The sequence below is a fragment of the Pteropus vampyrus genome, unplaced genomic scaffold, assembly GCF_000151845.1.
Source record: "Pteropus vampyrus isolate Shadow unplaced genomic scaffold, Pvam_2.0 Scaffold121, whole genome shotgun sequence".
Classification (NCBI taxonomy): Eukaryota; Metazoa; Chordata; class Mammalia; order Chiroptera; family Pteropodidae; genus Pteropus; species Pteropus vampyrus.
In genome coordinates this window covers 1982868-1995565 of record NW_011888902.1, presented here as the reverse complement: position 1 = coordinate 1995565, position 12698 = coordinate 1982868, and the positions used below count along the sequence as shown (strand labels likewise).

General features: G+C 43.9%; 1 protein-coding gene across 1 annotated transcript in view; it reads right to left on the bottom strand.

The window, feature by feature from the left end:
- Positions 1–438: 438 nt before the first annotated feature.
- RRP15 (ribosomal RNA processing 15 homolog) overlaps positions 439–12698 on the bottom strand; it is a 26929-nt gene continuing 14669 nt past the window's right edge. Inside the window, exon 5 of the mRNA XM_023534151.1 lies at positions 439–1621. Coding sequence (XP_023389919.1) covers positions 1481–1621 — 141 coding nt within the window. The 3' untranslated portion in view covers positions 439–1480. The remainder of the gene's footprint in view (positions 1622–12698) is intronic.

The following is a 12698-nucleotide window of genomic DNA, read 5'->3' as shown; positions in this document are numbered from 1 at the left end:
AAAAATAAATAAATAAATAAAGCGCCATCGTTAACTATGGGGAGAAAAAGTTCTCAGGTGCTGTTAGGTTATGTTGAAATATTAACCTGTGTTAAGTTATAATGGGATAGTTACTCTTACTACTATTGAGAAATATTTGTTCATATTTATATTACAATAAAAAAAATGGCAGCTCTATAATTTAATAAGGCACTAAAGTTCAAAAGCTGGAATACAAAAATGCATTTTGAGCTTTGCTGGTTTAATCACTTGGCATCTTAGGTGTATGTATACTCGCCTTTATGATAATAAACGCCAGGCCACGAAGTAATGTAACGTCAGTTCTGTAATGCTTCTAACACTCGGCGGGTTTGAAAATATAAATGTCTCTGCTCTAGCACAGTTTTGGGGGGAGGATTATCTTTCAATACGTAACAGATGCAAGTATGTGCAAGTGGGTAGCAGGGGAGAACTATTTTTATTATGAAAAGATGGAGAAAGGAATGGAGCCTTACAAAAAGGCAACAGATTATTTCTATTAAATAATTTCCCTACAAACTTGCCATCCCAGGCCCAGTTTCACGGAGACTGTGGAAAGACACTATAGTCTTACATTCTCCTCTTTTTTTATTTAACAGCTAGATGCTGAAACTCACTGAATTTGGTAATCTTTAAGGCAACAACAAGGAATCAAGTCTCAAATCAGACGCGGTATCCTGACGCAGACTACCTGCTGTCCATTCCTGCTGTCCCAACGGTCAGTCAGATCAGAATAGAGAATTTAAGGGAACTTAAATATTCAGAAAAAAGAAAGAGGGGCTAAAATCTGTCAGATATGCATCCCAAGAATTGATGCTTCATTGCATAAATTAAACATGAGAATTTCTACCTCAGTAAATCTCTCATACAAATACAACCTAACACTTAAAAATAAATCTAAGTCATTATTTACACATATATTACTAAGCATATAAAAGAACAAACTATAAAAATAGAGATTTGGTGTGTTTCTTATATCATAGTTGCCAGAATATCTAAAAATTAAAATCCCTCCAAATCAGAAATACTGTAATTTTAAATTTTACTGTGTAAAATTTCTCAATAGCTCACCAAAACAAATACCACCCTACCCCCAAACCTCTAAATACATAGGTCTGTCAGTTGGAAGGCTGAAAAATATTAATTTCAAGGAGTTTGTTTTAATTATGAAGGGTACTGCACTTCTGAAACTATACACCAATGTCCACAACCAGTATGTAAACTGTAACGATTCTGGCGAAATGCACATCCCACTGGACACGTAGAAGTATTTTTTTTTACAAATGTTTTGAGAAACAATGCTTAAAATTACACAAAGTTTGAAAACATAATTTTAACAAAGCAAAGCTGGAAATCGTCAGTCTTTTGGCTTTCTGACAAACGGTATCCTTATAACTCCCCAATTTCAGAGCATGAAGTATTTTTCTAGGAAAAATAAAATGACGGTACTTCGGACGCAGCTTTACGTGTCAGAGTCACTCGCAGACGCTGGCCTGCTGCCATCGGGCCCGTCGCTTTCTTTGTCCCAGTCTTTCATGGATGCCCCCATCATGAAGTCGTCACGCAGGATGGTCCATCCGGGGCCCTCCTCTTTCCCTTCGGTCTAGGACAATCACAGAATCGCAATATCAAAAGCCAATTAATCACAGGGAAATAAAAAAGTCCAAGCTATACCACAAATTTGTCGACACTTAATTTTACAATAGGAACGAAACCAAGACAAAGTAGAGATTGGCTTTATTTATACACTATCATATGTGCACAAATATGTAATAGAGCTATAAATTAATAAGATGTTTTTACCCCATAAAAGAATCAAGGAAGCAAAATATATTTTCTTTTTTTGGCACTGGAGAGAAAATACAGTAAGTTCTAGGTTTGGTATCAATTTTTAAAATATTTTGACAAAAGCCCTACAATATTATTTCAAGTTCACTGATAATTCGTTAGAAAATCTGGCAAATTATTTTAATACAAACAGAAATTTAACAAAGGCTTTTAATCCAAAATAAAGGAGAAAAAGGAAACTAACTGGGTATGGTGCTAGGTTTTCATAGATGCTATCTCATTTAACATTTGATAAAGATTTGAAGCAAATGTTTTTTATTTAGGTTATGATCATACTGCCTGACGTAATCACAAAATCAAAAGACTAATCACATGCTAAAATTATAAATAATCGAAGCAGGCAACAAACATAGTAAGTAGTCAATTCATTTTGTTTATTCACAGGATTTATGTAAAACTATTTAAGAGCCTAAGCAGCAGTCTCTCATGGTACAACAGTACCACCTAGTGGTACTAACTAGGTAATACATGATGTGCAGAACTAAGCTCCGCGATTTCCTCCTTCATCCCACAACTATTAATTACGGAGAGCTGTCTATCAAGCACGTTGTTAGTGCTGGAAATGCAGGAATGAACAACACCAGGTCCCTGTCTTCACGGGTCTAACGGCTAAGGCTTTTCTATTTATTCCATTTACAGAAATACACAACGTTAGAAAATCTCTCTAAATATGCAAGAACCCATGACATTTCCTTAGAAAATACTATTATTTTTACGGGGACTATTAACCATATAAAAAGCGATTTTTAAGGGAAAAGGTATTAAAGACAGTTGCTGGATTACAAGAGATAACTTATTTAATTCTGCTGAAGCTGCTTTTTAGACAAACAAACAAACAGCCCCAAAACATAATCATTCCATTAAAAAAAAAACTGGACACTACTATAAACAGGAAAAGCGCCCTACGGTCTTCCTCCCGTCCCTCTGGGGTCAGAGAGCAATGCCAGGCTTGTGCCTAAATACGGCCGAAGGCTGGACGGCCCGGAACTGTGAGCAAAGCCTTGGGCGCGGACCCAGTGGCGGCGCACACTGCACACTGCACCGCACTGCACCGCACTGCACCAGCGATAAAGCCACCTGCGCTGGGCAAGAGCCACAGAGACCACTCCCGCGCCCCGCCCGCCACAGGCAGGAGCAGGGGAGGAGGGGCCGAAATCCACGCTCTGCCCGCACCCTGCAGCATCAGACCCCGCGCCTGACAGCGCTTCTGCCTGGAGATCATGCTACCCGGCTGCACAAAAAGCCATCTCCCCTGATTCCACCCATCTCCGCCAGTCTCGTCACCTTAAATAAGAGCCGCGGCCGAGGGACAGAGGTCCAGCCACCTGGCAGCCACACGTGCAATGCTTCCTCTCCCAAAACGCTTTCCACCAAACCCCACAACGCACGAGCTTCCCGCGACGGCCACATTCGAACCGGCGACGTCTGTGTTCGCGTGTGAACACACACACTCCAGACGGTGAGCCCCCACGCTCAGCTAACCGCACCCAACACGCTACCAGCCGTCACCAGGGAGAACGGGCAGATTGCACACCAGTGACCTCGATGCTGGCTGTTTCTATGAGAGGTCTCCCCGACAGCCAGCTTCTGCGGGGCTGAGCTACCCCGCCACCAGGTGGCTTCAGGAGGGAGGGAGGGGCAGAGACAGAGCCTGAAACAACAGCAGCATCCTTATCCTTGGGGACACATTCCCAGACACCCTAGTGGATGCCTGAAACTGAAGACAGTACCCGACACTATGCACACTGGGTTTTTCCTGCATATACACAGCTATGACAAAGTGTAATTTATACATTAGGCACAGCAGGAGACGAACCACTCATAAAACAGAACCATCGTTAACAATAAACTGTGATACAAATTACGTGACTGGTCCGTGTCCCTCTCTCGAAGTGCCGTGTTATCCTGTCCCCACCCTTCTTTTCCCTCCTGCGATGATGTGAGCCCAAGTGAGGAATTTTTCATTTAACGTTTTCAGACCTCAGTTACCGCCGGGTGACAAACCTCGGAAAGCGGAGCCACGGATAAGGGTGACCATTGTTCAGAAAGAAAGAAAGGAACGAAAGCGAGCCGAAGGAAAAAACTCTTTAATCGAAATGCTGACACCAACTGTCTCACGTGTTTTTCTTAAAGACAATTATGTGAACATGTGCTTCGGCGTGCATGAGTGAGAGAAGAAAGTCAGAGCTTCTGAAGAACAGCACTGAAGAGAAGCTGCACTGTGGGATTCTGGCGGTGGTACTTTTGCTTGTTAGGCAATCGATATAGTCAGCATCAGTATTCCGAAGTGTGGTCCCCAGGTCAGGCATTAGCATCACTTATGAGAAATTCATCATCTCGGGCCCCACTGCAGACCCGCTGAAGCAGCAGCCCCGGGGCTGGAGCCCCGCGCTCTGCTTCAATCAGCCTCAGGGACGGCGACGCGGGCCGAGGCCTGCGCACCAGTGTGGCTGTGCCGGGAGATCCGTCAACCGTGCGCCACACGGCGGCGCGGACGTTCTTACACCAGCGGGTGGGAGCACAGACTGGAATGACGGGAATCGGCACTGACTCAGCGACCCAGAACGACCTGAGACAGAACCCCACGTGCCCGCGTCGGCTGAAAAGCAGAAGCTGAATCAAAACCACGTGAGGCACAGAAACGAAGTCGTCCCACCGCCGTGGCCTGGTTTTACAGAGATATTTGATCAAGATCACACAGCAGCAGTCTGTCGACGTCGAAGATGGAGACAACCCTTAAAATGTTAACCAGCTTCATTCCCATGTTCAGACATACACTGGCAGCTATTGACAAGAAAACTGAAAACAGGTTTGGAGTTATTCATTCGTCTGACGATAATGAAGAGCTTAACACCAAACAATGAAATGAGATTTCGATTCTGAAGGGGGAAAATTAAAGTCAAATCCTAAGAAAATAAAGAGTATAATCGCATCTATATTTGGCAATCAGCAATACTAAATTTCTTTGCTTTCCCTAAGAAGAATGTTCAGTTTTCACTTTAATTTAGTTTCACCTAAATTAAAAAAGGTTCTTAACTCTGGCTAAATTCATCTTAATACCTTTGTAGCTGCAAATTTTTAGTAAGCTCTTTGCACTAGTAGTTTAGTAATCTCCCCTACAGCTGATGAAAGCCCGTCTGAAATTCTGCCTGCAAAATAAGGAATACATGGGAAAGTTCTTCACGCAAAAAAACACAAAAAACAAAAAACGTTTCCTAGTAGAAACCAATGGAAGCAAAATACGGCCCCAAATCTTCGGAATTTGAATAAGAATACCAACGGCTTCTCAACCACGTGAGACGTCGCAACTTCCCAATAACCAGAAAGGACTGAACTTTTCAGTGTGGACTGTCCAAGAGCTCCAATGAGGAGCCCACAGATTCAAGGTTATACACAGGGGCTCAGATCAACAGAAACTCAACTCTTCTGTGATTCTTAGAGAATCCTTACTAAGCGACTCCTATTTTGAACAATTTCTGCCTTCTCCATTCCTTCACAAACTAGTTCGTTTTAACTGCTTTGCTAGAAGGGTATTCCCGGCTACTAGTCCGCCAGGCCTTCGGTTTTGGTAACTGTATACTTCCAGATTCGAATGTGTACTTTATAAGAGCCAAACAAACGAGGAAAGCATATAGTACGGTATCCTAGAAAAAAAAGATTAAGATGCTGAAATTATGTCCCCCTTAATTACAGTGTGAGCACATGTTAAATCCATAGTTCTTTAAGAGAACCTAGTTCTGTCTAGCTTTCCAGGAACTCGGGCCTCATACTCCTGAAGAACACGCTTCTTTGATGCATTATTATTTTTTCATCCACGGCACTGTTGTTTGTTATAATTTCATTTGCTGCCCTTGATTGTACTACACGCTCGACACTCAATTGCAAGATCAAGGAGGTTCTCTTGGTGGTTTCTGTTCTAACCCGCTATCTACACATCTGGCTCCACAGAATTAAGCTTTAGGACACTTTCAGGCCACGCTGATCCTCATTGTTTATGTTCTCTTACAGATTGTTACTAAGTGAAAGCTGACTACACTGCCTGAAAAGACAAATGTAACATCTTAAAGAGTCTTCTGAGTAAGTGCTCTATACGTCTCGTTCTCAATTAGCAGCTTGAAATATTTAGAATATACTCTGCCGGTTAGTCTCTTAAAGCGCAGCCTCGTTCTTTTATCTGCTACAGTGTGGCACTTAAAATGAGAATTCAGATTTATAAACAAATCAGCAGAGCTGTAAATCCATCTAGAAAACAGACACCACTGTTTTAATATCACGAATTTGTTAAACAGCTCAAATGAGAAAACGTATGTCAAAATCCTCTGTAAAACTATGAATGCTACATAAACAAAACTAAGTTGTGTCTAGTAAAGAACATGCATACTCCCAAGCTAGCTACTGACATGAAGAAAAGATTTCAAAATAACCAGAGCTCCTGGGGGAAATGGATGATTTCAGGTCTGGGACACCGGAAGTCTGAAGTTTGATCTGGGACATCCTGTTATCCCAGAAAGCAAGAAAGTACTCAAAGAAACACGGGGTCCGGCCTAAAGGGCACCAGAGCCAGTCCGCACTGGTTCCCACTGCCAAGCTTCAAACAGCATGACTGCAAAATACGGAACAAATGAAAGTTCCTACGTCACGGTATTTAAAAAGCCAAAGACAAATGAGAGGAGGAGGCTCCCTTGTCAGCTCTGGAGGTAGCTAGGCCGAGTCCTAAGTCCGGAAAGTAGTGATCAGAGGAAAGGGAACGTTTCTCCCCGTTGTGAGAGACCCATACTCGCCCCTAGATGAAAAAACAGGTGAGAAAAGCCATTGTGTGAGCTCTGACGGCTCCGCGGTTTCAGGAAAGGATCATCGCTGGCGCCGGAGGACAGAAGATGGAGAAAGGTGCACTGGCCTTTGCACAGTACTCAGCCTGGAAATTCCTCTCAGCACCTCTGACAAAGGGACGCGGACCACCACTTCAAACAAATGGAAACCGACCTTCGCTAACGGGGACTTTGGGTACCGCACCTCCTGATGGGACGCTGCAGACACGTCATCTGCGCACGACACCCACGAAACGTTCACGCCGGAAAAGCTTAACCTGAAGCCTGATCCTCAGTCACGGCTTCCAGCTCCCAGGAAAGGGCGCAGAGAAGCAAGTTAAAGGACATGATGGGGAAACAATCAGACAGCTCGGAAGCCGGACTTATTCTTCAAGACAACTGGTTTCTCTCTTTACACTGTCTTCTTTAAAAAGAGAAAAAAGACGGAAGGGCATGGGGCCGGTCTAGAATAAGAGGCCAAGACACGACCAAATGCAAGGCATGAACCGCGACTGGATTCTGGTTCTCAAAGTTCTAAAAGAATCTTCGGAATTAACGGTCTGGGACTTATATGTCAACAAAGCTGTTCAAAAAAAAAAAGAATTTCTGGGACAGTGTGGCTACCACCTCCAAATAACCACCCCACACAGACAGACAGCAGACAGACTATTTCTCTAGATGGAGAGAAAGACGGGCAGGTGACCACGTGACACAAACACACTGGACATGGGCTGCTTTGAGAACCAAGGCGAGAAATACAGGTCTGTGTAAGACCAGAAATATTGGTCTTCCTTTCTTCCTGTTTGAAAATTTTCATATAGCAGCTAAAAAACAAAAAGAATTCTAAAATTTCTATTAGGCAAGCCTTGATTAAATACAAGATGCATTTGCTATCCAGTGAATTCTAATTCCTTGTTAACTGAACGGAAAGTCAATTATAACAGCGAATTTTCTAAATGTTTCTCAATTCTGAAATGTTTCACCAGGGTAATATTTTCTTTTACTTCCTTAACAGTTTGGAGAAATAAAAGTTGAAAATGGTCAGTTTCCATGTGCGGCACCACATCCGATGAAGGGCAGACGAGACCTAGGAAAACAGACTCAAGCTGCCTCGCTCACCATCCTCCTCCTCGGCTGGGTAGGTGACGCGTGGCTCATTCGCCAGCCCCAGCTCTTCTAGCTCATGTAAGTGAAGGAAGGGACGGTTTTGTTTTGATTCTCGTAAGGTACCTCCGATGCTGTGAGCAGCAGGCATTGATGCTGAAACAGGGTTTTGGAGCAGTGTAGACTGGGTTTGAATCAGCATTCTGCCAACTACTATCGATGTGACATGGGGTGAGTCACTCAATCTTTCTGACTTTGGGTTTCTCACCTCTGAAATGGGAGTTCTAGTCTTTCTTAAAACGGTCATTATGTAAAAATAGAATCCCACAGTGCCTGGTGCAAAGCGAACAGTAAGCCCCCTTCCAGGCCCCCGACCGCCATCCCTACCTACTGCCGCCCTGAGCTGTCCTGCCCCCACGGAATCCCCGACCTGGGACACCTGTAGCCCTCAGCGATGTTCTGTACTGTAATCACAGAGATGAGAACACTCAAATAAGACGACAGCACCAGTTCAGAAACCAAACTTTCCTCAGTAAGCAACATCTTACTGAGGTACTAGTGAACCGCAGCTTGAAATGAATACAAAGAGAATGTGAACATTTTCTAGGTCCTCAAAATCTAGTTTATTTTGTAAGAATTGTGCGCTATCAGACCAGATACCCTTAAAATGAGAACTTTCCAAATCTAAACACAATTTTTATTAAATTATTGGGTAATTTGGGGTCATTCTGTAATTCAGAAGCAGTAAGTTCCCTTTCAAACTGGTTTCCAACTACAGATTCATCTTTGAATATAACCTGTTAGGAAAAATGAGAGCTAAATGTAAGGAACGCGTTCTGACCCACGACACGAAATAAAAACTGTCGCATTCATACAGCACTTGCTGCGTGTTGACTGCTGTCCTGAGAATCTGCCATGTGCTACCACGTGGCTGCCACAGTCCCTGCGACGCGGCAGCCCCCACTGGAATGGTCACCCTAAAACGGATGAGCACCCGAGGCGCGACGTGGTGAGTGGCGGCCGGGGCTCTGGGCCCGGAGGGCGTGTGCTTCCAGAGTCTGAGGCCTGGGCCCCTACGTGTGATACAGCACGCGACCCGCCAACGTTCTCAACCGCCTACCACTCAAATATAACGTTTTTATCAAGAAACAATAAAGTGCTCTTCTGAATTTTACGAATGCACCGTAAGAGGTACCGCGTTTGTGCAGGACAATTAAATTGTTTTTAAAAAAGGGGCCTCAACCTCGCTGATGAAAATCCTCCATAGCAGCCAGTTCAGGCAGACAGAAAAGCTCTTCACATAGGGCCAGAAGGCGTGTGGCACCGTCACTGATTTTTATCTTCACAGTCACTAAGGATGTCCACAGCAGCTCTGTAGCCAGTGCTCACTCTGCTCCTACCCATGTCCCACCGTTGCCGACTCGGGCCCACGGGGCTCTGACTGCTGCTCACACCGGAAACCAGCCTCCGGTGAGAACCAAAAGTGCGTTTTGGAAGAAGTGAACAGGGGAAACTGGCTTCCAACGGCTCCCAGCGGCGGCGATGTGCACAGCCGCGCCTCTTCCAGGCTTGGGAGTCTCACTTCTGTCTAAACGCATCTATTTAGGCATTTGCAGTAAACAAACATTGAGCTGAATTATTTACAAAGTTAGGATTCCACACATTCCCGGTGGAGCCACTTCCCTGTGAAAGTTAAAACGCTGCCGCCACATGGGGTGCGGGGGCCACTTAAGGGCAGTGTCTTTCTCTAGCTCCTTGCCTGGCTTCCGCACCCCCAGCTCCATCGAAAACCTGTCCTGGAGGCTGCTGGGGAACCATCTGGGGACCTGAGTGAGGAGCCCCCTGCTCCTAGGCTTCTTCCACTGGAAGCAGGAATTCAGTAGATCTTAAACACACAGCAAATTCGGAGCCTGGGCCTAAGTTACTGATACCAAAGGAGCCGGGTGTCTCGCAAGCATCCCCCAAAAACCCTACTCTCTTCCAGTAACTTTTTTCCCTTGGGATTTTTAATGAAATTTGTTGCCCTGCAGTCAAAAAAGAAATCTTTAAAGGAAACTGGCTGGCATCCTTTTCTACTACTGAATGATTATTGTGGTTTCATTGTAATCAAACAGAAGCCAAAACTGATGCATTGGCAATTTCAAATGAATGAAAACCTTGCAGAAAGTCTTCAACTCCAAAGTAACATAGTCAGTGATCTATCAGCAGCTAACGTCTGTCCTCCTCTGAGACTCACCGATTTAAAATGTATCACAAATGACCCACCTTTAAGGAAATAAGACACTTATTTCCTTAAAGACACAAATTCCAAGAAATTGTGACTGGATTTTAGTCAGCTCTTCAAGAAAAGAGCAAAAGCAATGATCACAACTTTGAAAGGTAAGGAAAAAATTAATGTCTCTTCGTTATTAAAATCTGATTATCTGCTATATTAGGAAAATACACCGTGCTAGACAGGTGGCTTTTCTGAAGGAAGAAGCCATTCCCGTGGGGACTTACATTTTGTAAAATGTAAGTTTTTGCTGCTTCCTTAAACACAGCGTATTACATATAATTCGGTCTTTTGAAGAGCCACCCAGCGTCAACACCGCAGAGAACCAGCGAGCCTGCTCACTCGGTTCACAGAAGGGGTTCACGGAAGGGGTTCACGGGCTCCGTGTCAGAGATGCCCTCCAGATACACGACGATTAACGCTGCAAAACTAGAAACACTTCAATTTAATCATGTGAAAAACTCTACAATACCCGGTCCACCTTCCCTGTTGGGAAAACAGGTTAATTGTTCCCATGGTTTTGGGGACCCCACAGAGACACCCGGGACTCAGCAGCTCAGGTGACAGGTGACCTCGGCATACACTGCATCTGTTCTGGCGGCCTGCCCTCCGGGGTCACGCTTCCTGCACCAGCCACGTGCCTCTCCCCACACTGCATGTGGCCCGTCTCCATGTCACCTCCTTCTCACTGCTGGTGAGGACACGGCCTCCCCAAGTCTGGGCCTCTCGCACGTTCCACCTTTCAGTCTCGATTTTGTAAAAACTGTCCCCATTTCTGAATCTCCCAAGCTGTAAACCTCAGTCATCCCTAATTCCTCCATCCCCCTTTTTCTTCTGAATGTGGTCCGCAGGGCTGCCTCCCAAATGGGGTTCCTCTTTTCTAGCCTCCCCACCCCCCACCCCGGCAGCCTCCGTTCAGTCTTCCTCTTGCTCTGCTATGGCAAAAGCCTCCCGCTAGGTGGCCTCCTGACACAGTCCTTCCACCCTTCAGCCTTCTCTCTAAAAATAACAACAGCTGATCAGATCATTCACCTGATGAAAAATGACAACTGCCCCCCAAATGCCTTAGAATAAAGTCCAAATTCTTTACCGGAGGATACGATCGAGACTTAAATCTGATCCACACCTACTTCCTCAGAATCCGCTCCTCCAGCTCCCCACCCATCAGTAAACGCCCTAATATTCCAACCTCCATGGAAGAGGAAAACAATTACAAAGAACGTGCAAAATCAGAGAACGGGCTTTTCCCCAACAGTGGAACAATGAGTGGCAGATCTTCCCTTCGAGCGCCTGAGCATGCCCTCTGAAGAAGTAGAAACGAAATGTGCCGGACCCTTTTCCTTGAATAATTCTAGTGAAAATGTCTACTCATTACAGCTTCGTTCCCTGAGGCTCATTTCTTTTAAATGTTTTCAAAGACTGTTTCGATCTAGGTTAGTTTCAACAGCACTGAATACTTGTTCTAATTTATGACTTTCTTTACGAGACACTTTAGCTTGAAGGCAGACTTTCAGGAGAAACATCACTCACTGGTGCTTCCTCTCCCGTCATTATCTGAATTCACATCACTCAGTGAGAAATGCTTCTTCAGACACGCAAAGCACCTTTACCTACAGACTACGTTAGCCCAGCGGATAAACTAGTGCCTTCACTTTGTTTGCTTTATGACATTTTAAAAGCAAAGCAACGTTTCTCATATTTTTCTGAAGCACATTTCTCGAGTCTCATTTTTTCTAAGACCACCTTCACGTAATAATTTTTTCAACTGTAAGACTTTCTAATTTCATGAGCAGCAACTCTTCTACCTGGAACACTTACTCAAACCATTTTGAAAATGGTTTCTCTTCTTCTTTCCGTATGAAATATTGGGTGGACTGATTCACTCCAAAGAACCGACCCCCCAATGAATTTGACATTCAATACTTCACTCGAAACTTCTATTTTTGTGGTAAAAATTATTATTTTTTTTGGCTTTTCACTTCTACTAACAGTGTTCCTTTTCATGACCCTATCTCACAAAAATATAAATAAAATAAAAAAATGAAAATAAAGTCCCTAACATTGAGTTAACAAGATTTATTTGACACGAAGAAACTAATTAGTGACTCAAATGTAATATACTGGTTTGACGTCTTTTAAAATACTTAAGTCTTTTCGAAATCTCTTTCCCTCAAAATGATCTTAAAAAAACAATCACACCCTTTTTGCCTCTAAGGCTTTCTAACATGAGTGAGTCCCCAGTGTTTTACTACAGAAATGATGACTGCACACAATAAAATTGATTTAAAAAAAAAAGAAGATTAAAATAATTATAAGGGCAACAATACTATCCACGTCAGCAGGATCAGAGGATTAAAAATATTTTGATTAACAGCTAATAACATGAAGGCAATCTTTGGAACATAAAGAAGAAATATTCCAACCCAGGTACCAAAAGCCTTGAAGCTTGAAGATCATGGTTTTAAAAGGAACAAGCGGACTTCTCACGACTGAATCTGCAGCTCACAACAACAGCAAATACAAAACTATAACACGGAACAGATCACATGCAGACGTGTGGCCCACAGATGCCTGTCGCCCTTAAGACACTTAGGAATCACAGACGGCGATGAAGAAATGAGCCGGTGGGGGAGGAGTGACGGGCCGAC